The sequence below is a fragment of the Leptinotarsa decemlineata genome, unplaced genomic scaffold, assembly GCF_025532065.1.
Source record: "Leptinotarsa decemlineata unplaced genomic scaffold, Ldec_3_MD MMD2_tig00002082_RagTag_RagTag, whole genome shotgun sequence".
Classification (NCBI taxonomy): domain Eukaryota; kingdom Metazoa; phylum Arthropoda; class Insecta; order Coleoptera; family Chrysomelidae; genus Leptinotarsa; species Leptinotarsa decemlineata.
In genome coordinates this window covers 2,184,140-2,208,898 of record NW_027412573.1, presented here as the reverse complement: position 1 = coordinate 2,208,898, position 24,759 = coordinate 2,184,140, and the positions used below count along the sequence as shown (strand labels likewise).

The 24,759-nt window shown below is 35.1% G+C and overlaps 1 protein-coding gene across 5 annotated transcripts in view; it reads right to left on the bottom strand.

Moving 5' to 3' along the window:
- The window catches only part of Trxr1 (Thioredoxin reductase 1), a 33,125-nt gene that overhangs the window by 7,821 nt on the left and 545 nt on the right, over positions 1 to 24,759 (bottom strand). The window contains exons 1-6 of one of the 5 annotated variants that reach the window (XM_074176808.1): positions 24,622 to 24,753; positions 10,243 to 10,466; positions 9,865 to 9,995; positions 6,103 to 6,329; positions 3,545 to 3,695; positions 248 to 494 (exon numbers count right to left, since the gene is read on the bottom strand). In XM_074176808.1, the coding sequence (XP_074032909.1) occupies positions 248 to 494; positions 3,545 to 3,695; positions 6,103 to 6,329; positions 9,865 to 9,995; positions 10,243 to 10,466; positions 24,622 to 24,748 (1,107 nt within the window). In that variant the 5' untranslated portion in view covers positions 24,749 to 24,753. Of the gene's footprint in view, positions 1 to 247; positions 495 to 3,544; positions 3,696 to 6,102; positions 6,330 to 9,864; positions 9,996 to 10,242; positions 10,467 to 14,099; positions 14,290 to 18,921; positions 18,986 to 24,621; positions 24,754 to 24,759 lie in introns of those variants that run through there. The other 4 variants (XM_074176810.1, XM_074176809.1, XM_074176811.1 and 1 more) reach the window with 4 other exon arrangements.

The following is a 24,759-nucleotide window of genomic DNA, read 5'->3' as shown; positions in this document are numbered from 1 at the left end:
TGATAACAATTTCTATCATTTCATTCATTTATCACGCAAAATTGATACACATTCTTTGATCAATGTCTTAACAAACGAAAATCCTAAAAAGTGGTCGAACCTCAGTAACTGCCACAGACAAAAATTGTATATACTCCAGGGACATGTATACCGACATAAAAAAACGGCAATCGGACTCTCCAGACCCCTTAATGAGTGAAGATTTTGACTCTACTATTTCCCGGAGTTCTTAGGAACAGCTACTTACATATAAAACATCTCCTACGGCGTAAATGTGGGGAACATTGGTCTGTTCGTTAACGGCATCAATTTTCTCACCGTCACCGGCAACTTTGACACCAGCCTTCGCCAAGTCGAGTTCCCGAGTCAAAGCTCTTCTTCCTATAGCGAAGAGTACCGTATCGAAAACATCATTGAACTCTTCCTTTTGGGCGTTTACCCAAGTAACCTTCAATTTGCCGTCGTCGAGTTTTTCAACGGCTTTCGGAAGGCACCTGAAAAAATACATAGGTTTCTTTTCCGAACTCTGTATGTTTGAAAAAAATATATTTTAGGAATATGAAAGACCACTATAAATTCAGCAGACGTTCATTAGATATCGAGTATTTTTGAATTTATTAATTTCCATATGCATTCAAAAGATCAGGTTTCAAATCTTTCTTCTGAAAATGAAGAGTTTTGAATTCATTATTGGATTCATGTCTCTCTGTATGGAGGTAAGTAGAGTACTGTTGAAAATCATGCCCTAAAGAAAATAACGCCTACCGCCACTGGAAGCCATAAACCAATTGTGACGTAGCTAAGAGCGCGCGAATTTCGTGGGTTTTTGAAATACGCCGAATGCTAGTTCGTGACACGTGAAATGATAGCAATAATAACATCCGAAACGAACACTATAATTATAATGAAAATTGAAATGAAGTAAGTAATTCATATACACAAAAAAATTAATTGTGCAATAAATGTTCGAATTGGAATTTATTTGAAAATAAATTCTCTCTTCCCTACACAAAAAACTTTTCTTCCATTCACTAACTTCTGTGTCTTTATGATGAGATTCCTAACATCGGACTCAGCAGAAAATTTCATAATTACCACTTATTTGCCCTTTCTGACAAAAGCATCTGTCTCTCCTACTTTCTCTTGTCACAAATCATATCTAGAATACAGGCTGATTCACGGTGGATGGCACATTAGACGTTTCTGGTGAACCAGACAACGGATCACTTTGAAAATTTAATGGAGGGCATATTCGGACATTCTCTAGCCAACTAAAATATTTTCGACAATGCGGTGTTGCCGCTTCTATTAGAAAGCAGTAGCAACTTTGATTTTTCAAATGGAACACTCTGTATATAATATTATTTTTGGAATCTCCAACAATTGCCCGACAACTTTTCTTGATATTTCCCTATACCTATCTGTTACCGTTTTCGAAATAAAAATTAATTTCAATTTTTTTCTTCGAAAATCATGACTTCTAAAAATGCCGATATCTTTTAGTTAAGAAGTACTATGATATCGAAATTTGGTTTGGAGTTAGGTGATACTTGGACACTTCCCACACGTCAGCCTAATCTCCGTTACTTCAATACAGGGTGGTAAAAAAATACAGTTTTTTCGTTTGCTTGAAAAAGTTGCTGAAATTTGATTATTTTAAATGGAACACCCTGTATATTATTGAAAATTCGGAAAGCTGCTGAAATTTGCTTTCTTTCTATGTATATCATACCTATACCTATAACTAGTCAAGTTTCGGACTTATGAACATTTATTTGTGAAAATGTCCCTTCAGAATGGTATTTCCATTCGGTATTTGGTAAGCAGGCCATGATTACTATTTGACAGTAGCGTTGTGACATTCTCCTAATAATATCGACATTTTCGTCACTTCAGAAGTTGCAAATACCTTCAAAACGATGGAACAAAACTATTCAAACGAAGTTCTTATGAATTTGTTTATTATTTTTGGACAGTGTGACAAAATTATCAGCAGAACATGTAGAAAGTTCAATTAAATGTATCCGAATCTACCGCCAATGAACCTCAAGAAATTTATACGAATTCAGAACAATTTCAATGCATTTGGATCAACTTTAAAAGCACCAAGAAACTTGCCTCGACCCGTAAATTTCGAAGACAACCAGATTAATGTCTTAGCATGGAATTGGAATTGGCCAGCGAGATCACCCGATCTTAATCCATTAGATTTTTATTTGTGGGGAATGTTTAAAGAAAAAGTTTACAAAATACCCGTGCGTTCGAGAGATGAATTGTTAGAAAGGATTGCCCAAACATTTGAAGATTTGGATCCCAATGAAATCAGATCTGCCACCACGAAAGCAGTCAACACCCGCATTTTAAAGTGCTTGGAAGTGAACGGCCAGCGATTCGAACATATTTTGAAATATTCCACATGATTGTTTTACTTTTTTACAATTATTCATATCAATATTTCCAATTTCAAGTTTCTTGGTGCTTTTTTAAAGTTTATCCAAACATATTGAAATTGTTCTGAATTCGTATAACTTTCTTGAGGTTCATTGGCGGTAGATTCGGATACATTTCATTGAACTTTCTACATGTTCTGCTGATAATTTTGTCACACTGTCCAAAAATAATAAACAAATTCATAAGAACTTCGTTTGAATAGTTTTGTTCCATCGTTTTGAAGGTATTTGCAACTTCTGAAGTGACGAAAATGTCGATATTATTAGGAGAATGTCACAACGCTACTGTCAAATAGTAATCATGGCCTGCTTACCAAATACCGAATGGAAATACCATTCTGAAGGGACATTTTCACATATAAATGTTCATAAGTCCGAAACTTGACTAGTTAGGTATAGGTATGATATACATAGAAAGAAAGCAAATTTCAGCAGCTTTTCGAATTTTCAATAATATACAGGGTGTTCCATTTAAAATAATCAAATTTCAGCAACTTTTTCAAGCAAACGAAATAACTGTATTTTTTTACCACCCTGTATTGAAGTAACGGAGATTAGGCTGACGTGTGGGAAGTGTCCAAGTATCACCTAACTCCAAACCAAATTTCGATATCATAGTACTTCTTAACTAAAAGATATCGGCATTTTTAGAAGTCATGATTTTCGAAGAAAAAAATTGAAATTAATTTTTATTTCGAAAACGGTAACAGATAGGTATAGGGAAATATCAAGAAAAGTTGTCGGGCAATTGTTGGAGATTCCAAAAATAATATTATATACAGAGTGTTCCATTTGAAAAATCAAAGTTGCTACTGCTTTCTAATAGAAGCGGCATCACCGCATTGTCGAAAATATTTTAGTTGGCTAGAGAATGTCCGAATATGCCCTCCATTAAATTTTCAAAGTGATCCGTTGTCTGGTTCACCAGAAACGTCTAATGTGCCATCCACCGTGAATCAGCCTATATATTCACAAGAAAATATTTGAGGCAAAAAAATTCCTCGAATAAATTTCCCTTCGAGACAGCCTCACCAATTATGAACAACGGACTGGGAAAAAATCAATTCTTTTTTGTTTTTGACAAAAGAACTTACTTGTGCAGGAACTTCACTCCTTTATCTTGCATTTCCGCAGCGATAACTTCCGCCATTTGTTGATCAAAACCTCTTAAGACGACGGACCTCACCATGATGGTTGCATCGTAACCCAAACCTCTCAAGAAACCGGCGCATTCCAGTCCAATATCTGATAGTGCGTTAAGAAATTTGCGGAACATAAAAATAAAAATAAATACATGTCTGAACCTTCATTAATAATTTCGGCGAGAATGTTTGCGGCAAACGACGCACACATACATTTTTAGCACAGTCCTCTAAACTATTTTTACATGGTTCAGCTCTCATATTAGGGAAGAAAAAACAATTTGTTGAAACACAAGAAAAACTTGTTCGAAGGTGCTTTCAAAAAAATTGTTCTACAGCGCCATCTAGTGGCGATAGCCTAAAAACCTCTATGAAAAAATACTTATACATGTCAAGTTTCATCACGATCGGTTGAGCGATGTAGAAGGTTATCACTTACCAACCAACCAAGAAAACCAACCAACCAACCAACAAACCAACCAACATCCATCTTTATATAAGGGATTACTTATATATGTCAAGTTTCATCACAATCGGTTGAGCGATGTAAAAGTTTATCACTTACCAACCAACAAACCAACCAACCAACAAACCAACCAACATCCATCTTTATATAAGGGATTACTTATATATGTCAAGTTTCATCACGATCGGTTGAGCGATGTAGAAGTTTATCACTTACCAACCAACAAACCAACCAACCAACCAACCAACAAACCAACCAACCAACCAACCAACATCCATCTTTATATAAGGGATTACTTGTACATGTCAAGTTTCATCACGATCGGTTGAGCGATGTAAAAGTTTATCACTTACCAACCAACCAGCCAACCAACAAACCAACCAACCAACCAATGAACAAACCAACCAACATCCATCTTTATATAAGGGATAACTTATACATGTCAAGTTTCATCACAATCGGTTGAGCGATGTAGAAGTTTATCACTTACCAAACAATCAACAAACATCCATTTTTATATATATTATTTGAAATTCTTGTGAGCGTCAATGGCAAGAGTGGTTTGAAACTCTGGCCATCGAAGCGCACAAGAAACCCCGAGTCTGGTTGAGATACGTTGACGATACCTTCATAATATGGAACCATGGGAATACTGAACTAGACGCCTTCCTGAAACACAGCAAAAGCGTAAGACCTTTCATCACTTTAACAATGGAAAAGGAAGTCCACAACGAATTGCCATTCTTGGACGTATTGGTGAAGAGGACCGACATTAAGTGGGAAACATCTTGATACCGAAAACCCACTCACACGGGACAGTATCTTGCGATTCCAAGGATTGCATTCACCGGATACCCTGTGAATCCGAAAAATCCTATATCGCTGAAACTAAGAGAGAAATGAAACTTTCACTTTCACTTTGTTTTATTTTTCACTTGTATTTTATTTCACTGCAGTTTCATATCAAGAGTTTTTTTGCTTGATATAATTATTTTCAGCTATCCCTTTCAATTTCTCATTTGTATTGGTTCTTTTGGAGATTTCAAATCATTTTATATAATGTTACACAATGGAAGTCCGAAATAATGAAATTCACAGGAAAAATTATCACAGACTAAGACATCTTCTAGGTTGTCCCGCAAGGTTCAATATTGGGCCTACACGCATTCGTGGGAGCAATCAATCACTCATTTCTAACTGATCCGTTCCCGTCATTCTACATCTCTCATTCCGTCACTAGCAAAAACTATTTGAAAAAAAGTTGAAACACTTTTAACCGATCATATTATTGTAAACCTCGATAATAGGATAAGTTCCAAACATTTTGGATTTCAGCAAAACATAAATGCCCACGGTGCCATATTTTCATTTTTATATGATGTGTAAGCATAAATAGTTCGAGTCTAACCCATCAGATAGAAGTCAAAGGGTCAGCAATTCCTTAAATCTGTATTCCTAATTTCATGCTACAGTCATTAGCAAGCTTTGTTACAAATCTAGCGCACAGATCCAAACGTCAGCATCAATCCACTCGTTCAGCTAGTAACAATCAAATTGCAGATCTACAAATGTTACAAGAATACCAATTTCTCAGAAATCGTATACCTGTGCATACTTTGCCCTACAATCTGAGACAAAACATGATAATTTGATGCAATAACAAGATAATATATGTATGTGTGATTTCGGTGCAGGTATCTTTAGTATCCTAATAATTTCATTTATTTTTTTCTATCGGTAGATTTCAAAACTGAAACTTTTTTAGACAACGGAAATCTTAACCTTCAAAAGTGGAAAAATAGTGACACTGAAAAACTCGGCCGCCACAGCCTTAACCATTTTGTTATGAACCGTCAACATTCATCAAGAAACATTTGTCAACTACATTCAAGTAACACTACCACATTATTATTATTATCATATAAATCACTGAACCAGTATGCCGAGTTACGTCGCCAATTTTCATTAGGTGAGATTTGGAAATTTAGAAGGTTGTGATTCTAACCACGAAGCTCAAAACTTATCTGCTTATAAAAAAGGATACATCCAGCCCCGACTACCAGTGTTTTGCCAGGTTCGTTCGGCAAACTAAAGATGTCGTCACTGCTGATCCCGTATTCTATTGCTCCAGGTATATCGGGGTAGCGCGGTCTACCTCCAACAGCTATCAGGAAATATTTTGCCGTCAGGAGGCGTTCTCCTTGCTTCGTCACCGTCTGCACAGTGAAGGGGTCTTTGAATACGCCTACGCCGTTGATGTACTCTACTTTCCTGGAAAAAAAGCAGTGTTAAAATCGTTCAAGTTGATACAAATGACTAACATGTACTATAAGGCTAGTTAACTGCAAGAGGTCAATTGATTATCTAACTCAGGGGTCTCCAAACTACGGCCCGCGGGCCAAATCCGGCCCGCCAGTGTCATCAATCCGGCCCGCGACAGCCAATGATTTACTGTCATCAATCTGGCCCGCGACAGCCAATGAAAACCTAATTGTTGTTACTATTGCTGTGACAAGTTGAAGAAGAAAACACAGAATGATAATTACCCGGTTTTATTTACTTGCAAGGTGAAACTTAACGACAGAAATGATTACAAAGAAAACTTAACTTAAGTATCTAAGTTTAAGCATATTGATAACTAACAAATAATTGAAATGAATCACAGTAAAACAAAAACACTAACGAGATTTATGTAATTGTGATTTTCCACCGACAATACTTTGTAGTTGTGGATCAATTTTACTTGTACCAATTATCAAAAGAGATTTAAGATGCTCATCGGTTAAATGAGATCTGTAAACATTCTTTGTGTACTTACTTCATCTTGGAAAACGTTTTCTCACACAAGTACCAAAAACAGAAAACAACCCACGAGCAAATTTATGCAAATTATCAAATTGTTCCAGTGGAAGACTCTTATAGAATTCCAACAAAGATGAATTTTGATGTTTGTTCTTAAGCATATCACTGCACCGTAAATCAATAATTTTCATTTGGACTTCCGGAGCCAGGGTTTCAATGTCAGAATCAAAAGGATTTTGAAAAAGCTTAATTTCATTCGCAATTACATCAAAATCTGAAAAACGAGTATCAAAATTTATCTTCAAAGCACTCAAAGTTTCGATTGCAAAATTGACGGGAAATTCAGTCTCTGTAGTGTGGCTGAATATTTCACATGTTTCAAAATGTGTGAAACATTTTTTACGTAATTGCGATTGAAATAGTATTATTTTCTGTCTGAAGGATTTGATATTGGTGTATAAATCAGGGAGAAGCTGATTTTCTCCTTGCAATCTCAAATTCAGTTCGTTCATATGATTTGTCCAATCGACATTGAAGGCTAACTTCCACATCCATTCACTATTTTCTAAATCGGCAAAAGGGCGCTGCTTCTCATTTAAAAAAATTTCGATCTCTGCTCGAAGTTCAAAAAAGCGCTTAAGGGCTTTTCCGCAACTAAGCCAGCGTCCGGCAGTATAATATGGTAAATCATTTTCTCCAATCTATTGAATAAACTCGCAGAATTGTCGGTGATTCAGCCCAGTGGATCTGATGAAGTTAACAACTGATTTGACTGGTTTTAGAACTTCAGACATATCCAAACATTTTCCGCACAAGGACTGTTGATGAATGATACAATGTAAGACTAATAGTTTTGAACCACCATCATTTTCTACAGCCTTTGACACAAGTACAACCACTCCTTTATTTTTACCATACATATTTTTGCCTCCATCAGTTGTTATAGATTTCAAATTTCTCCATCGAAGATTCTTTTTATTAATGGCATTTTCAACTCCCTTAAAAATATCTGCCCCAGTTGTCGTGCCGTGAAAACTATCAATATCAAGAAGTTCTGCATACACTTCATAGCTTTTATCTACTCCGCGAATAAAAATCAACACCTGAGCAGTATCTGACACATCCGTTGACTCATCCAATGCTAGAGAAAACCACTCATGATGTCCATTTTTGTCAGACAGTTGAGATGATATATTTTCTGCGATGTCTTGCACCCTCCGAGCCACGGTGTTTGCTGACAAACTGACAATTTTAAATAAATTTACCTTTTCGGGGCATATTTCTTCGGCTACTGCAATCAAGCATTCTTTTATCATTTCTCCATCGGTTGATGGTTTGCCACGTTTTCCGATTCCAAGAGCCACACGAAAGAGCTGGCGCGAGTTGCAGACTCTCGTTCAGTATTCGCTTTGGTAAACAAAGATTGCTGCGATTTGAGTCCTTCTTTCAAAGCTTCAAATTTTTCCTTCCGCAAACTTCCTGTATACTTGGAGTAACTTTGAAGATGTTTCGATTCATAGTGTCGTTTAATGTTATAGTCTTTGAGAACAGCTATGGTTTCATTACAAATTAAACATAGCGCCTTATTACTGGACTCAATCTCAAAATATTGAAAGTTCCATTTTTCTTGGAACGTTCTGCATTCACTGTCGATTTTTCGTTTCTTTTCCATACTAACAAATCACACATAAAAACAATAAGTCAAATCAAAACAATTTTATTTACGGGTGTTACTTTATTTCACAATAGACAGTTTTGCTTCCTTCGCCTTTCCTACGCAGACTAACTCGCAGTTGCGCCGCTAGCCTTTTTATATGCAATTATTACTGCCATCTCGAGGTGATCGGAATACACTAGCTAGAACCAGAACTTTCTCGAAACAACGCGATAATTTCAAATATTTAATTATGCCTAATGCCACCTAGCGGGAAGCTGAAAAACATAGTACATAGTACCACTACTCGCCACTAGATGTCGTTAAGTGTCACAATACACAATAATAATTGAAATGCAAAAAAGCGTAAGTTTGCTTAAGTCACGCACTTTGCGACTATCCTAGTCTAGAAATATAGTTGAGGGCAGAAATTGGCCCTTGGAACAAATTGAAAAAATCATTATGGGCCGAAGGCTTCAAAGTTTGGAGACCCCTGGTCTAACTAATATCAAAATTTCATCAAGATTTGAAGCTTAATAACCCTTAAGGTGGATTCACTTCAGCGGCGGCTCGTCAAAGGAGGCAAGGGAGGCTTAGCCTCCCCATAAAATTTGAGGCTATTCATCGCAATAAATTGAAAGATATTGACAAATAATTATGATTATTTTTTTCTAAAAATGCTTGGTTATCATTACTTCACCATTAGTTTTAAATATAAATACATAATATGCCCAAAAAACTCTCTCTCTGTCTCCCTCTCTGTCTCTGTCTCTCTCTCTCTGTCTCTTTCTCTGTGTCTCTCTCTCTCTCTCTGTGTGTCCCTCTCTATCTCTGTCTCTCTCTCTGTCTCTCTCTGTCTCTCTCTCTATGTCTCTCTCTCTGCAATTTGTTTTATCACACTCATTACCTCATTAAAATTCACTGCGGATATCGAGATACCAATGAGTCTGTGAGTCAAGCTGTGGTGAGGTGCTAGTTTTTTATGTTGATAAGGGTGATTAGAATGGTTATTAATAGTTGTGTCTGTATCAGTTGGTTCGTGATAAATGAAGAAATCATGTTTGTTGTTAATTTTCGTAATTGTAAGCTCCAGAACATACTTCTCTTAAAAAACCAAAGGTATAAAAACGAGAATAATGTACGTTCCAAGACTAGCTCATTATCCACGTGTACCATTGTCCTCCTAGCATACGAAGGTTTATTACTGCATAAGTTTTTCTACCATCTCTACTAAAATTTGATGCATGTTTCACCACCCAACTGTCACTTTTAGTTTCAGTCTCAATCATTCAATTTTCTATTTTTCACATCCATTCCGAGACTAGCATTTTTATGATAATCAGAACTTACTTATCCCTCAGTTCCACTCTTGTGACCCAATTCACGGATTTGACATGTCCCTGGACGGCATCTCTCAAAGCATCCCAACTATGGGAGATATTTTCGGCGTCGGGAAATTGCCATCCATAACTTTGGGCATCCTGAAAGTAAATAATGAGTAAATAGTCTGGTTATATTTTCTTGTTATTATTATCATCTAGTCTGATAAATAAATGGTGGTTAAGAAATTAGACAATCGGAAGAAAAAAATGGATCAATCTTAAGAAATAGTGTTGAACGAATCTGTAGAAACTACTTAGAAACTACCCTCTATTCCAACGAATACCCTGTAACGAATTACCTATACCTCAATATTTCCCAAACGCGCACGTTCCGACGTTATCTTACCTTCACAGCTTCTCCCAGTAGAGCGGCCTGATGCATCAACTTCTTGGGGATGCACCCCACATTGACGCAGGTACCTCCCAAGCCCCATTTGCTTCCACGAGGACTGGGAGTCACGTAGTCCAAGACGGCGACTTTGGCACCCAAATTGGTGGCTTCTTTGGCTGCTGATAAACCACCTGATCCGCCCCCAATGACGACCAAATCGTATTCGTAACTATTATTACCTGAAATTGAAAATCACAATGAACATTCGATGCGAATTTCCACAGTTCCTTCAATCCGTAGGAAATTTTTGCTTCAATTAAATATGCCAAGACTCTTAATAACCTCAAAGAGGCTCAATTTCACTAGTTTGGACTTCCATTGTCTAATATTAGGTATATGTGATTGGAAATCTCTGGGCATATTTTGGCTCGAAGACAGCAAGAGCCTCACAAGGAAGAGAAGCCGTCACAACCAGTGTTTTGCCCTTCCCTACGTCAGAGGATTAACGGAAAGGATGAGAAGAATTGGGTCCAAGCACAACATCAGAACCTGCCTCAGATCCGGAAACACCATCCGTAGCAGTCTCATGAAAACCAAGCCACCAAACGCAGACTGCGATTCCAAGAATTGCATTTACCCTGGGAGTGCGGCAAATGTTTGGACTCATCAACATATCATCAATTGGTCCCAAGCTGAAATCATCCACATGAGGAAGTTCAAAAAAGCTGCATATATGTTGTCTAACGACGCATTTGGCCAAGCTAGCGTAGATATACATGACATCTGGAAACCTATGCGGGGAAAACAGGCATCTCTCGCTAAAATCAATGAAGAGGAAAGAGGGGATAGGTGAAAGCGCTCGAATGACCTATAAATAGTCATCTCTCGGAGGAATAGTCCAGTCATAACCCGAAGACGATTGTGGACACAAAACGTGGTGAAGTAACTTGGTAGTAACATCACCAGAAGTCATGAATCCAAACGTGAGGATGCCTTGCTCTTAGTGGTTTTTGCTGCGGTAGAATACGCGAAAAAGTTCGTGGTAGATACCATAAAGGTAGGGAGGATGGATAGAATATTGTTCTATCGGGTTCCAGGATATTAATATTCGAATTAAACAAAATAGCTTCGAGGTGTGGCAGAGTGATTGGAGTAGAGAACTGATTGATGGCAAACTCAAGACAAAAAAACCTACAATGGCAGAATTGCATCTACAGCACCTGATAATTTCTCTTCGGGAGATAACAAAAAATAGTTGGCTGAATCTCGCGAACTTTTGATAGAAAACAGTGCACTACAGTCAAATCGGGGAATTTGGGTGGCCAATCCAAGGCTCAGTCCTTGGACCCCTACTCTATACATTACATGTTCTGTCATTGAAGACTGCTAACATTATAGGTAGATACTTTAAATTCGCAGATGATAATGTTCTTATATATAAGGGTTGAGACTTGAAACAACTCGAAACACTAGTAAATACCGACCTTGAAAGGCTTGCAAAAAATGAACTTCAGATCAATGTAAAGAAGACTACTTTTATAATCTTCTCTCAGAAAAACATGAAACAACAGGACATCATAGTGGAGATAGGAGGCAAAGAAATAACGCGAGTCTATAATACCAAATATCTGGGACTAATAGTCGATGAAAACCTATGCTGGAATAACCATATCACCCATGTAGAAAAAAAAATTATTCCAATGGTTAGTGTCCTATATCGCCCATCTTCACTCCATTAAATATACAGTGCATATTTCTTATCAATTTTTAGCTATTTAATTGCTATATGGAGTACATGTGGGCAGACATTATTCAAAAAAGTAAAAATACTTCAAAACAAACTCGTGAAAATGTTATTCAGGCTTGACTACAGAACCTCAGCTGCTACCTTATACAGTGTAACCATAATACTGCCTATTCAGGATATTCTAGAAATCGAGCAAGGTAAATTTGCATACAAGGTTATACATGAACAAGTCAAATGTAATACCAACTTCACTTTCGTTAATCAGCTCCACAAATACAATATTCGTACTCATTATAATGTCTTTTTAGAACCTGTATGCCTGAAAACTTATAATTCTCTTCCCAAGGAAATAACAGATAGCCCTGATTTCAGTATCTTCAAGAATAAAATGAAGAGTGTTTATACTAGCATACTCAACGAAGGAACGGCTTAAATCTATTCAATTCTCTGTATTAATTACTATTAAGTTTTTTATTTCATTCACATTTGTATTATGTATTCTCAAGTGAATTTTGATATTATTTTTTTGTACTACATAAAGAATTATGTTGTTTTCAGCTAGTTTTCCGAGACAAGCATGTTGGTGCTGTTTGGGATAACTTTTTTTATAGTGCCGCTATTTCAATTACTATTTAAAATGTTAATTGTAACCATGATTGCATTATATGAATAAAGTTCTTTAGAAAAATATCCATCCATCGACCCAAATTTGTACTACGCAATGAGAAGGTGCCCCATCTTGTTGAAAAACTATCCCATTTCACAATAGAGGATCCCACTGGATGGTTTGTCAATGTCTGGACTTGATTATTCTGATCATTCCTAAAAAGAATGATTCTATAGGGATCGCACATAATTCAACACTTCTGTCGAACTCATCTTGAAATTGAAAAAAATGGATCGAATAATTTGCATCAAATTTTGTGTAAAAAAATGGAATTGAGTGCTCAAAAACACTTGGGCTGTTGATTGACAGTGGCATACGGTGACTGTACTCTGAGTCAGAAACATGTTTACGAGTGGTACAAGCTATCCACAGAAAGTCGAGAGGATATAAATGACGAAAGTGAAGGAAATTGTTATGGAGAAAATCGAATCACTATTAGAGAAGTTGCTGAGGATGTCGGCATATCGGTTGGCCTTTATATTATTTATTTTTTTCGTGAATATTGGCCATGAACCGTGTGGCAGCGAAGTTCGTTCCAAAATTGCTAAATTTTTACAAGAAAGAGCCCAGAAGAGCCAAGACCAAAGAAAGCACGTCAAGTTCGATCAAATGTTGAGGTTTTGATCACTGTTTTCTTCGAGGTCATGCTTCAGCCACCGTATTTACCAGATTTGGCCCCCCTGTTCCCGAGATTGAAGAGATCCATAAAAGGACGGGATTTTGCGACGATTGGGGAGTTCTCCAAACCGAAATATTAAGCAAGCTGAAAAAGTGTAAATTTCAAATGGTAAAAGTATGCACACGGTATAAACCTAGCAGAAATGCCTCCGGAAAGCCATGCCCAGAAGACACTGTGAAATTGCGAGGAAGTGAAGAAAAACACAAATCTCAATAGTGGAAATGTTCAACTGACACTCTTGTGAAATAAATCGGAAAAATGTCAAAATACAACCGAAAGCGAAATGTACTTTTCAGAAAGAAAAAGAAACCTTTATATTAAAATGGTTTTAGAAAAATATTTTCAACTAAAAAAAACCTTTGGGAGCCTCAAATTATTTTTTCCAAAATAGCCAACCTTGTAGAATCTTCTGTTTTAGATACAGCAGTAATAACAAGTAATATGGATACCAAATTGCAGGACAAATGTTTTCCTGACTTTGAGCAAACTTTAGTTTCAATTATAGAGGATACTTTTCATCGGCGATAATTATCCAAACTTGATTATCAGGACACCAGAATTGCAGGCGATAATACAAAATATTACCAACGTTCTATTTCATCACTGAGGAACAATTTGCCAAAAAATTCTACATTTTTTGGACCGTCAGTGTCTGTTCCGATATGTCAGTACCATTGGACTATGGCTTCTTAAATTCTAGTAACTGCCTACCTCTCAAAAGATTCTCAAATACCCCCTAACATCGAATATAATGTTATTAAGGAACGCTTTATAAATACCTATGAAATCGGACATCATTTTGGCAGGATAAACACATCTAAATTGAACTTACATGTACATCTACTTTTGACTCTAGATACTGTCATAATTCTTTGACAACATCCATTACTTCCCGCCCGCGGCATTATCAATAACTCAGAATGACATATAGGGTGGAACACATATACACGTAGACCAGAGGATGTCACATTTTCACTGTTCAGGAATTCATTCAGTGTAAGCTATGTCAAATTTTTATCATTTCAATTTTCCTTCAACAAAAGAACCACCTAATTTTTCTGTTTATCTCTTGTTACAGTTAGTACCAGTCCTCCAAACTGAAATGCACTTGTATTCTAAAACGAACTTGATGTCACCCAAGTTGTACTGGAACCCAAAGATAAATGGATTACTTCATCTTAGTTTCACAGATTTTCTAACCAAGTGAAAAACTGACAGCTGTCAGATCATGGTCAATCAGTGGTAACGAGATATGTTTCAAATAGAACAGTCAGAAGAATATAAATTTAGAATGATATGCAGAAATCTAGTGTCCGACCGAACGTTCGGTTTCGGCAAAAAAACGGGTTTCGATTTAATTTCGGTTTCGGCGGCAAACCTGCCAAAACTACGACCGAAACCGAAACAGCATTCGGGAGTTTTCGCACTGTGATCGGTCATGTTCGGCGCGTTGAATTTCATACAAGCAACGAAGACATTTTGCCGCGACCACGTGCCTCATCATGTCGTGACTTATGCTTTGTGATTCACTTTGTTATTACATAAATAATAATTACCTATTGTGATATTAGATAACAACTTAAATAAGTAATTTTATGTTTAATATTATTGAAAAACCATTAATAACATTCAAAAAAAGAATCCACACCTACTCAAATAAACACCTCACCTATTTTAAGTATTTTTAAGGTGCAATTAATTTTTTTTTTCTTAAATAAGGGGTTGTTATGTTGATTTGTTGATTATCAATAAGTAAACATGTCGAAGACTGCATAACATTGTGATTTTAGGATGAAAAAATCAAAACTGGCTGATTATAATAACGTTTTCTTTATTTTTCCCTCAAAACATAATCCTTGTAAGGAAGTTTCGGTTTCGACCGAAACAGTAATTTTTTTACAAAAAGTTTGAAACTTCAACAGCAGTTCTCTAGGCATTATTAATATTTATTGATTTATCTTTTATTTTTTCAGATTGTGAAAGGTTATAAATCCAAGTAAACAGTATAAAATATTGAGTCTACCACAAAAAATGTCGTTCAAAGAATAATATCATTGAATGCGTGTTAGGTTAGGTTACTTCAATTTTGGTTCCAAATATGGTAATTTACAAAAATATGTTTAAAATCTGTTTAAAATATGTTTTTCAGTTAATCAGCTGTCACCCCCATACGAACAACTCTCAGAAGTTGAGAAACTTGTGCGAGCTAAGGACTAACGAGGTCTTACCTTTTAACGTGTGATTCCTAATACGGATGTTTCTTATTATGTTTCTTATTATTTTGTTTTGTAAGGTTTTCAGAGGTTTGATTATAAATTTACTTGCTGTTCCCCAAACAGAAATAAGATACTGCAAATGTAAATAAATGAGACTGAAACATATATTTTTTGAAAATTTCAAAGGTATAGAGTTTCTAATTATGTATTCCATGACAATTTCTCATCAATGTATGAACCCTAAAATGTTGTTGTTCTTTTATATTTAATAGAATTTTGATCAAACAAACGAATTTTTTGAAGTATCAATTGGTCACAGGGAAATATTCATATATGAACATTTATTGAAATTAAGCCTCAACGTATGTTCGATAAGCCAAATGAGAATTTCATCCAAATCATTCTTGATATCATTTTTTATTTTTTTGTAACTGCCTGAGAAATATATAATAGTAGTATCATCAGCAAAAAGTTTAATTATACCTTTAAATTTCAAATTGGCTAGAATTATATAAATAAGGAGAAAACAGGACCAAGGATGGATCCTTGGGGTACACCACAAGTTATATTTTAAAACGGCTGAGTTACGACCGTAAAAACCGTCGCGTTAGCCTCGCTAAGGAATTGTTCAATGACGTCAAAGGCGATCCAGATCTTAAAAGGTTCATAACTTGAGACGAATCATGAGTATATGGTTGCGACATTGAAACCAAAGTTCAATCGTTCCAATGGAAGAGCCCAGGAAAGCGAAGAGCAAAAAAGCACGCCAAGAACGATCAAATGTCAAGGTTTTGCTCAGTGTTCTCTTTGATCGCCGTGGCGTAGTGCATCAGTAGTTCTTACCACATGGTCTTACGGTCAATGAGAAGTATTATCTTGAAGTTATCCGCCGGTATCGTGGGAAAACAAATCATAGCTCTTGCAACACGATAATTCATCTGTACATTAGTTATTGCTTGTTCGTAATTTTTTGTCCATAAACAACTCCGTAATCATGCATCAGCCACCGTATTCACCAGATTTGACCCCCTGCGATTTTTTTTGGTTTATAAGATTAAATGTCGGCAATTGGCTGTCCCCGCGGAAGCAACCCTCAGATAATTTTAGTGGAAAATGAACTACGAGAGTTCAGCTATGAAAATTTCAAAACCTTCAAGTTTGTCACCTTATACAAAGCTGAGCAATATTAATAAATAAAAATTCATTACATTAGCTTTACTTCTAGGCGATCGTTTTTGTCTTTTTCAGATATTTCGGGAATCACGGCATTCATCCGAACACAAACACATAAAGTGGATTGGAATATCCATTATTAATGTTGATCACTCCAATTTTGAAGGTATATACAGTAAAATTGGTATTTAGGGATAGTTTTAGTGGAAATTGTATACGTCTCCAACAAATATCTATATCAAGTTGCTCATCTCGCCATACAACTAATAAATAAATTATTTTATAAAAGAACAAACAAGAAGATAAAACATTCGGTTTGAGTAGAGCCATGAAGATGATAGCACAGTCTGCTATCGAAACGCTCGCATATAATAAATTAGAAGTTATTAAGAAGCCGACTATTTTATATGCTTATTTTTAATTATTCTTTCTTATCTTTTCAGCGACATTAATTATATTCGTTCTATATTTGAAAATATCTATCACAGCAAATAAAATCTAGAACAGTTTGATCTTCCTCTTGAAGATGATCATTTGGTGATCGAAACACGTGTCGAGGCGTTAAAATACCGGTTTGGTGTTGGGAAAAAAACTCCAGTAATGTTCATTACCTTACCAAAGGTTCCAAATGGTGAATCACAACTTCAGATCTACTCTAATTTCATTTCCCTCATTAGCTCAGTCCTCGCGACCTCAGTTTCCAACGCCAAACGCTTCCTTTCAATTGCTACCCTCTTTGAAGATACCTTGGATTCATTTGATCTCCTTGCCGATTTTCTAGTAGAATCTGATACTTTTGATTGATACCTGATTGATCCTGAATCTGTTCCGTCCCTACTGCCAGTTCTATTTTCAGTACGTATTTGTGGACTGTATATACTATATTTTGATATATAATCCGGCTCGAAGGACCATGAAATTTCCTTATTTTTCAAGAAAATATCAAATTTTCCTTTTTGACGTCTATTGACCTTTTTGACAATCAACAACTTTTTCTTTCAACAAAAAAATACACTGAATGATACATAAATTACATAGATTTGGAAGCAACAAATAAACAAAATATATAATCTGCAACAGCTATTATGATAAGAAACAGAAAAACTTTAATTTGAGGATTTTGCTTTGTTCCAGCTTTTACTGGCCGTGATGGATATTTTCAAATCTAGAACAAATATCATTAATGTCGTTGAAAAGATAAGAAAATATAATTAAAAATACGCATATAAAATAGTCGGCTTCTTCAATCCAGCGATATTAATGACAATGATAACGTTATCATTAAATGTGTGTGTATTAATCAAAATGATAGTTAATCTAGCGGAAAAACAATTATAGGATCTAGCAGACTGAAAAAAAATTACGTTTCACCAATTATTGTCCTTATTTGTGAAAAACTTCGTCGAATCTAACAATGATACTAAGTATAGAGTATGTTGTTAGTTAATTTCCTATATAAGATCAAACAATTCAAAATCATTATGGATCAAATATCTATTTTCAATAAAATTAATCTATGAAATATTGATCGAAAGAAAGTCAATTTTCGGTGAAGGAAATAGAGTATTTATCTAGCTTTTTTGCTCCCAAATGAAGAATTTATTTCCCCGAACAACAGGCATTCTGAGATATTTTTATTGAAGCAACAAACATTATATTCTGTATATATTTCAATACAAAATGTCACTTTGTTTTCCTTGGATTTTAGACCGCCATCTTGCGGCAATGGTTTCTCGAATTTTCCGTACCATTTCTACTAGGCAGTAGAAACCGATTCATAGAATAGATGGCATTTTTCAATTTCGACTGTTAAACAAAATTGGAACCTCTATCCGGTCTTTCAAATGCTATGCACTATTTTTTTGTGTAGACACACACAGCCCTTGTTATTTATAAGACACCAAATGTCATTGAAACACACAGTTCATCTACCGAACGAGAGATGTCGCAACGTTACCAACCAATAATTTCAATTACTATTAGTCACTCCCAAATTTCTTCAGTTGATATCTTGAATTTGCAAATAAACTGTGACACAGTCAAAAAAATCGCAATCAGAGATTTCTTTAGCCTTTATATTTCTAATTTGGATTTTTAGATTTGAAAATTTGTTTCTTTTCATATTAAAATAAAGGTGGATATTTTGACAAAAAACAGTGAATCTCAACCAAATTCTTGAACCGTGCACATCAGCTTTGGCACGGAAAATTACCTGACTTAGAGATTTCCTTTTGCCTTTCTTTTCTAGGACAATTTCCCATAACGAGCACTTTCTAATCTAAAATAAGTATTTTCAAGTGTTTCTGTTAGGTAACGCGAGATAACTAAAGAAAATATCCATCTTTATAAATTATGAGATTGAGAGAGATATGAAAGATATGGGAATAATTATCGACAAGTGAATCGCTAATAATTAAGTTTTTTAGTTCTTCTCGACCGACTCTTGTAAAAGAGTAAACTGTGTTACTGAACCACTTCAAAATGGCTTTGAAATTACCGCCACATTTACAGTGGGTTTGAATCTGGAGTGTTAACTAAACTCCATTCGAGAATTTTTTAAACTACCCTACTGAAATGCAGATGGGCTGGAAAACTCTGAAAACAATGTCTGTGTGTGAAAGAGAATGAGAGATGTTTTACTGTAGGTACTATGTAGAGGTATCTCGGTATTGAATTGGTATTATTTGAAATAAAATCCAATTCTGTACGAGAAATCCATATGATTCAACTGTGTTACAGTTTTTATACTGTCGAATGCTTTTGCAAAATCTGTATAGATGACATCTACTTGACTATGGTCATCTAGCGCCTCTGCGATATATTGAGTGATAAATATCAGATTTGACACTGTTGAGCGATTATTGACAAATCCATGCTGATTTTGAGATATCATATTTCGGATACAGGAATATATACGATTATACAAAATGATTTCAAAAACTTTTGCAAAGTTACAGAGCAATGAAATACCTCTGTAATTTTCGATTTTATCTTTATCGCCATTCTTGAATATCGGGCAAACTCTAGCCCCTTTCCACCTTTCAGGAAATGTTCTCGTTTTTAAACATAAATTAAAGATCTTAGTTAAAACAACAGTGAGACAACCAGAACAGTCCCTGATGAAGAAAGAAGGTATGTTTTCTGGACCAGATGTCATTTTGTCCTTCATTTTCTTCAGAGCACTCACAACCTCACCTTCTTCAATTGGATAGAAATTAATACAAACATGATTCTGGTCATTATATTTGGCAATTGTATTCCGTTCTGGAGGTTGAAAAACGCTACTAAAGAATGTTCCAAAAGTACAGTATTATTGTTAAGATATAATTTGCCCGGTATTCTGGTTGTATTATTCTTGGAGTGAATGTATGACCAGAGTTTATTGGGGTAATTTGACAAAGAAGATTGTAAATTCTCCGTGTACTCACTATAGGACATTTTTATTTAATATTTAATAGTACGCCTGAGTCTCACAAATTCAAGGAATTCTGCTTGTGAACCAGATTTTCTATATTTTTTTCTATGAGAAGATTTTAGTTTAATATTTTTGATGATGGACGAATTGAACCAGGGAGAATATTTATGGGCATAATTTCTATAAACTGGAACATGTTCATCAAAAATGGTAATTTTTTTTTATATAATAGTTCTACAGCCATATTAGCATCTGTTACACTGGAAAAATCCCAGTTCATCTCATACAGTGTTCTATATAGAGCTGGAAAGTTTGCTCTTCGGAAATTATATGATTTTATATTCACAAGACAGAAATAGCAATCGTCAAAATGATTTTTTGGTTCCTCCATACCATTGGAACACCAAACTTTTAACATTTTCGTTGTTCTTTCTTCCACTGTCGCAAGTTTTCAAGATAAGTTTTCCACACTACATGTGGAGCCCAGGATTTATCTTGATCTCCTAAATGAACACCAAAATAGACTTGATATGCCCTTTTTAAAAAATAACAAACTGGTTTTCTACTTTCCTATAGAATGTACTCGCCACATATGTAGCAAAAAACGTTCGGGTTATTCGCACAACAACGCCTGCTTGTAGAAGCCATGGATTTCAGTTGTCACAAACAAACACTTGCAACGAAACTCAAGTTCAGACTAAATTTTACAATGGAATACAGTCAAATTTATAGGAATTTATTAAGGCCATTTACGAGAAAATACTACTTACTTATCGGACAATAGGTAAGAAGCAATTAGCGCTAATTTCATGTTATGAGCATTTCCAATGAGTACACTTTAATTAGAAGTCATTAGTATGTATTTGTCTTAGAATTTGTTAAGTTTGTTTATAAACATATTGCAATTATAGTGGTGGAATGTACAGAAATGTAAGAATATTTAAGTATTTGATGAATATGTTATATCTCGAAAACTAGAGCTAACACAAAAAAAATGCTTGTATTTTTGAAATCAGCACAGATGAATTAACCAAAATCAGTTGATTGTTTTTCGGCAACAAGACAAACATTTTTTTTGGTGGGATGTGTTATTAATTGGTATTGTTTAGAACTTGGTCGGTCAAACTTGCTTGCTGAAAGTTGGCAATATTTCCCATTTCCAGTAGGCTAACAGTAGGCTTGCCTCCAGACTATAGGAAAAAAAACTTCTTCACCCAGACACCAAAATACATACTACCGTAATAGAGAAAAAGATCTATTGCCATTTTTTTCCCAGCAAGATGATATGGTTTTTTGTAACAATATTGAAAGAGTGTTAGAAAAAATTGGTGTATCGGAGTATACACCAGATCACTGGCGTCTTTTTATCGACAGTTCCAAACGAAGTTTAAAGTGTGTCCTTCCACATAATGGCAACAAATATGGAAGTTTACCAATTGGGCATTCTACAAAACTGAAAGAAGAATATAAAACAATATCGCTGGTGCTAAAGAACATCAAGTATGACTAACATCAGTCGGCGATCTGTGTTGGTTTTAAGATGGTGAACTTTCTACTGGGACAACAAGGTGGCTATACAAAATATCCTTGTTTCCTGTGTCTTTGGGATAGCGGGGCTAAAGACCAACACTGGAGTAGAAGAAAATGGCGTTCTAGAGATGTTTTAGTTCAAGGAGAAGCTAACGTAGTTAACAAAGCATTGGTCGACCGAGAGAAAATAATATTACCTTCGTTACATATTAAACTAGGGCTGATGATGTATTTTATGAAAACGATCTGATGGAGCAAATCTGGTGACATTTTTGGATTCAGCAGACCCAAATTACCTAGAAACAATCAAAAAATGTCCGGCAGCAAACTGTGTGTTTACCAGTGTAATCTAACTAATACCAACTGAAACTAATTTCCAATATTTTCATCGAACATGAATATGAAAATTTCTACATAGAAAGTGGCCTAAGTCGGACACACCCTGTACAAAGGTTCTAAGAATACAGTGACATTATAGGATATTCACGTTAAGAAGAGAATGACGTCACAAGATGACAAGTTACGGCGTTGTCAACATGTGCACTATTTCAAACTTTTACGTTTTTTTGTACTGTTGATTTGTTTTATTGCTATTAACCTTACTTACTATCAATTTACTTAGTTGAAATACAACTGTGTTGAGACTGTTTCGACAATGCTTTAAGCATATTGAATATACGCAGATCTTATCAAAAGAAATGATTAGTTCTGAAAAAAAAAGAAAGACCGACAGTTTTCGAGTTTTTTCGATTCGGCAACGTCTGACATTTTACTACCAGTTGAGCAACCTACAAAATTAAATTTTACCTAGTTTCACTGCTATTGAACGCATTTCATTAGGAATTTCAAAGTGGTTATGTTGGATATACAAAATTACCAAAAAAAGAGACGTCATTCTCTTCTTAACGTGAATATCCTATATTTAAGTCCGCACTATACATAGTTTTCTTAACGTTTGTTTGAAGATAATTGACAATGTTTTATGGTGAATTTCATTAGTTCCGACTTCCATTCTCTAATATGATATGATTTGAAATCTCTGAAATAACAAATGAGTATTCATTTGAAATAACATTTGTTATTTCAGAGATTTCAAATCATATATTAGACAATGGAAGTCCGAACTAATGAAATTCATGATTTTTTTATTGATATAATGGAAATTTGACTCTGCAGTTAGTTTTTGCATAATTGTTGTTTGAATTTTTCTCATATTTTGGAACTGTCTGTCACTCGATCAATTTGGAAGAAACATGATTCTAACCTCGTAATTCTAACCTTTAAGAATTCTACTTGAGTAGTGCAAAAATCTTCTAGTCTTACAAATTCAATCACGAACTGACTGGGATTTATTTTATTGAGAGGTAAATAGAGAATTTATTGAATAAATGCGTTTGATTATTAATTTATAATGTAGTGCTACATCCGAGTACTATAAGAAATGTGTATTCCATATTTTGACCAAGAGTTTAACTACCTGAATTGGACAGAAATATGATATAATACACACATAGACTAAGTAGAACATTTTCTATTACATAATTCAGTTGCTTAACCTAAATACTGTACTGCATACTACTATAAATACAAATCATTGTTACCCAACAAATTTACAAAATACCTATCTATGAGTAGGTTTCTTGAATCACAAAAATATGTATAAAACTTGTAAACATTTCACTCGAAACTTTGAAAAATGAATTTGATATTACTTATATAACATAAAAAATATTATTCCACCCCGAGGTGAATTTGACAGTCAATTTAAAAAAAAATTAAGCGGTAAATTTTCGTTATGTGGACACCCGGCGATTTTGAAAAAATTTTTGACTGTACTTACGTATTTTGATGCGTAGATTACGAATCCGAAAGAAAAAAGCGGCGCTCTCCCTTATTTAAAAAGTTACGGCCCTTCAAAGTTCAGAAAAGGGCAACTTTTCAGCCTTCTTTTTCACTAAATAAACTATTTAAAAACACAAGCATCTATTCACTAGTTCACCTTTACACCTTATTCTTCCTTCTTTAACACTTTTCACTTCAATAATCAACATTTTTCTTATAAAAATGTTAAAAAATGTACGGAGCTGCTTTTTGGTTACATATCACTGTATTTTACGTTTTTAAGGTTAATAATATGGTTGGTACGGCTGATGCAGTCCATATTCCTGAAGTAATTCAAATGTTTTTTACCTTCACTCTTTAGATCGTAAATTGGTTTTTGGTGGTGTATTACGAATTTGAAATAGTAGGCGACGGCAAATACCAACCGCTTTTTTCTGAAATGTTACTAGTAACTAACCTAAAAATAGAATAATGTCACCAGGAGAAGCATTCGTTTTTAAATTAAGTTTTTTATAAGAGAAATGTTGATTATTGAAGTGAAAAGTGTTAAAGAAGGAGGAATAAGGTATAAAGGTGACCTAGTGAATAAATGCTTTTGTTTTTAAATAGTTTATTTAGTGAAAAAGAAGGCTGAGAAGTTGCCCTTTTCTGAACTTTGAAGGGCCGTAACTTTTTAAATAAGGGAGAGCGCCGCTTTTTTCTTTCGGATTCGTAATCTACGCATCAAAATACGTAAGTACAGTCAAAAATTTTTTCAAAATCGCCGGGTGTCCACATAACGAAAATTTACCAATTAAGCAATTTCAATGAATATTTTTGCCCTAAACACCATAATCTAGCTCCTTGAAAACCCTTCGCAACTTGTTACAATTTTGTTTCGTTGTAGATGGTACACCCTGTACATAAGTGAAAGAGAAGGTACACACCTCCAATTTGTAGCTCCCTGTACCGTATTACCAGAAAGTTGGGCAATATGACAAGAGATGTCGCAATCATTGATCGGTGACGTAAATGCAAGTCACGAATGGTGACGTTAATTTAAAGGTTATTCGCAGAGATTTAATCCTGCGGATTTCAGGAAATATTCCTAATCAAAAGTAAGGAAACAAAATGAAACGCACTTACTTTTGTTAACTGCACTGGAGGAATTCCTGATTTGAGTGTTCACCGTTTTGAACGCGTAAAACGTATTACCCCGAAAGTTCCGCACACCTCTAAAAATGACATTATTAAAACAAAAAACCGACGCCATTTGACCGTTCT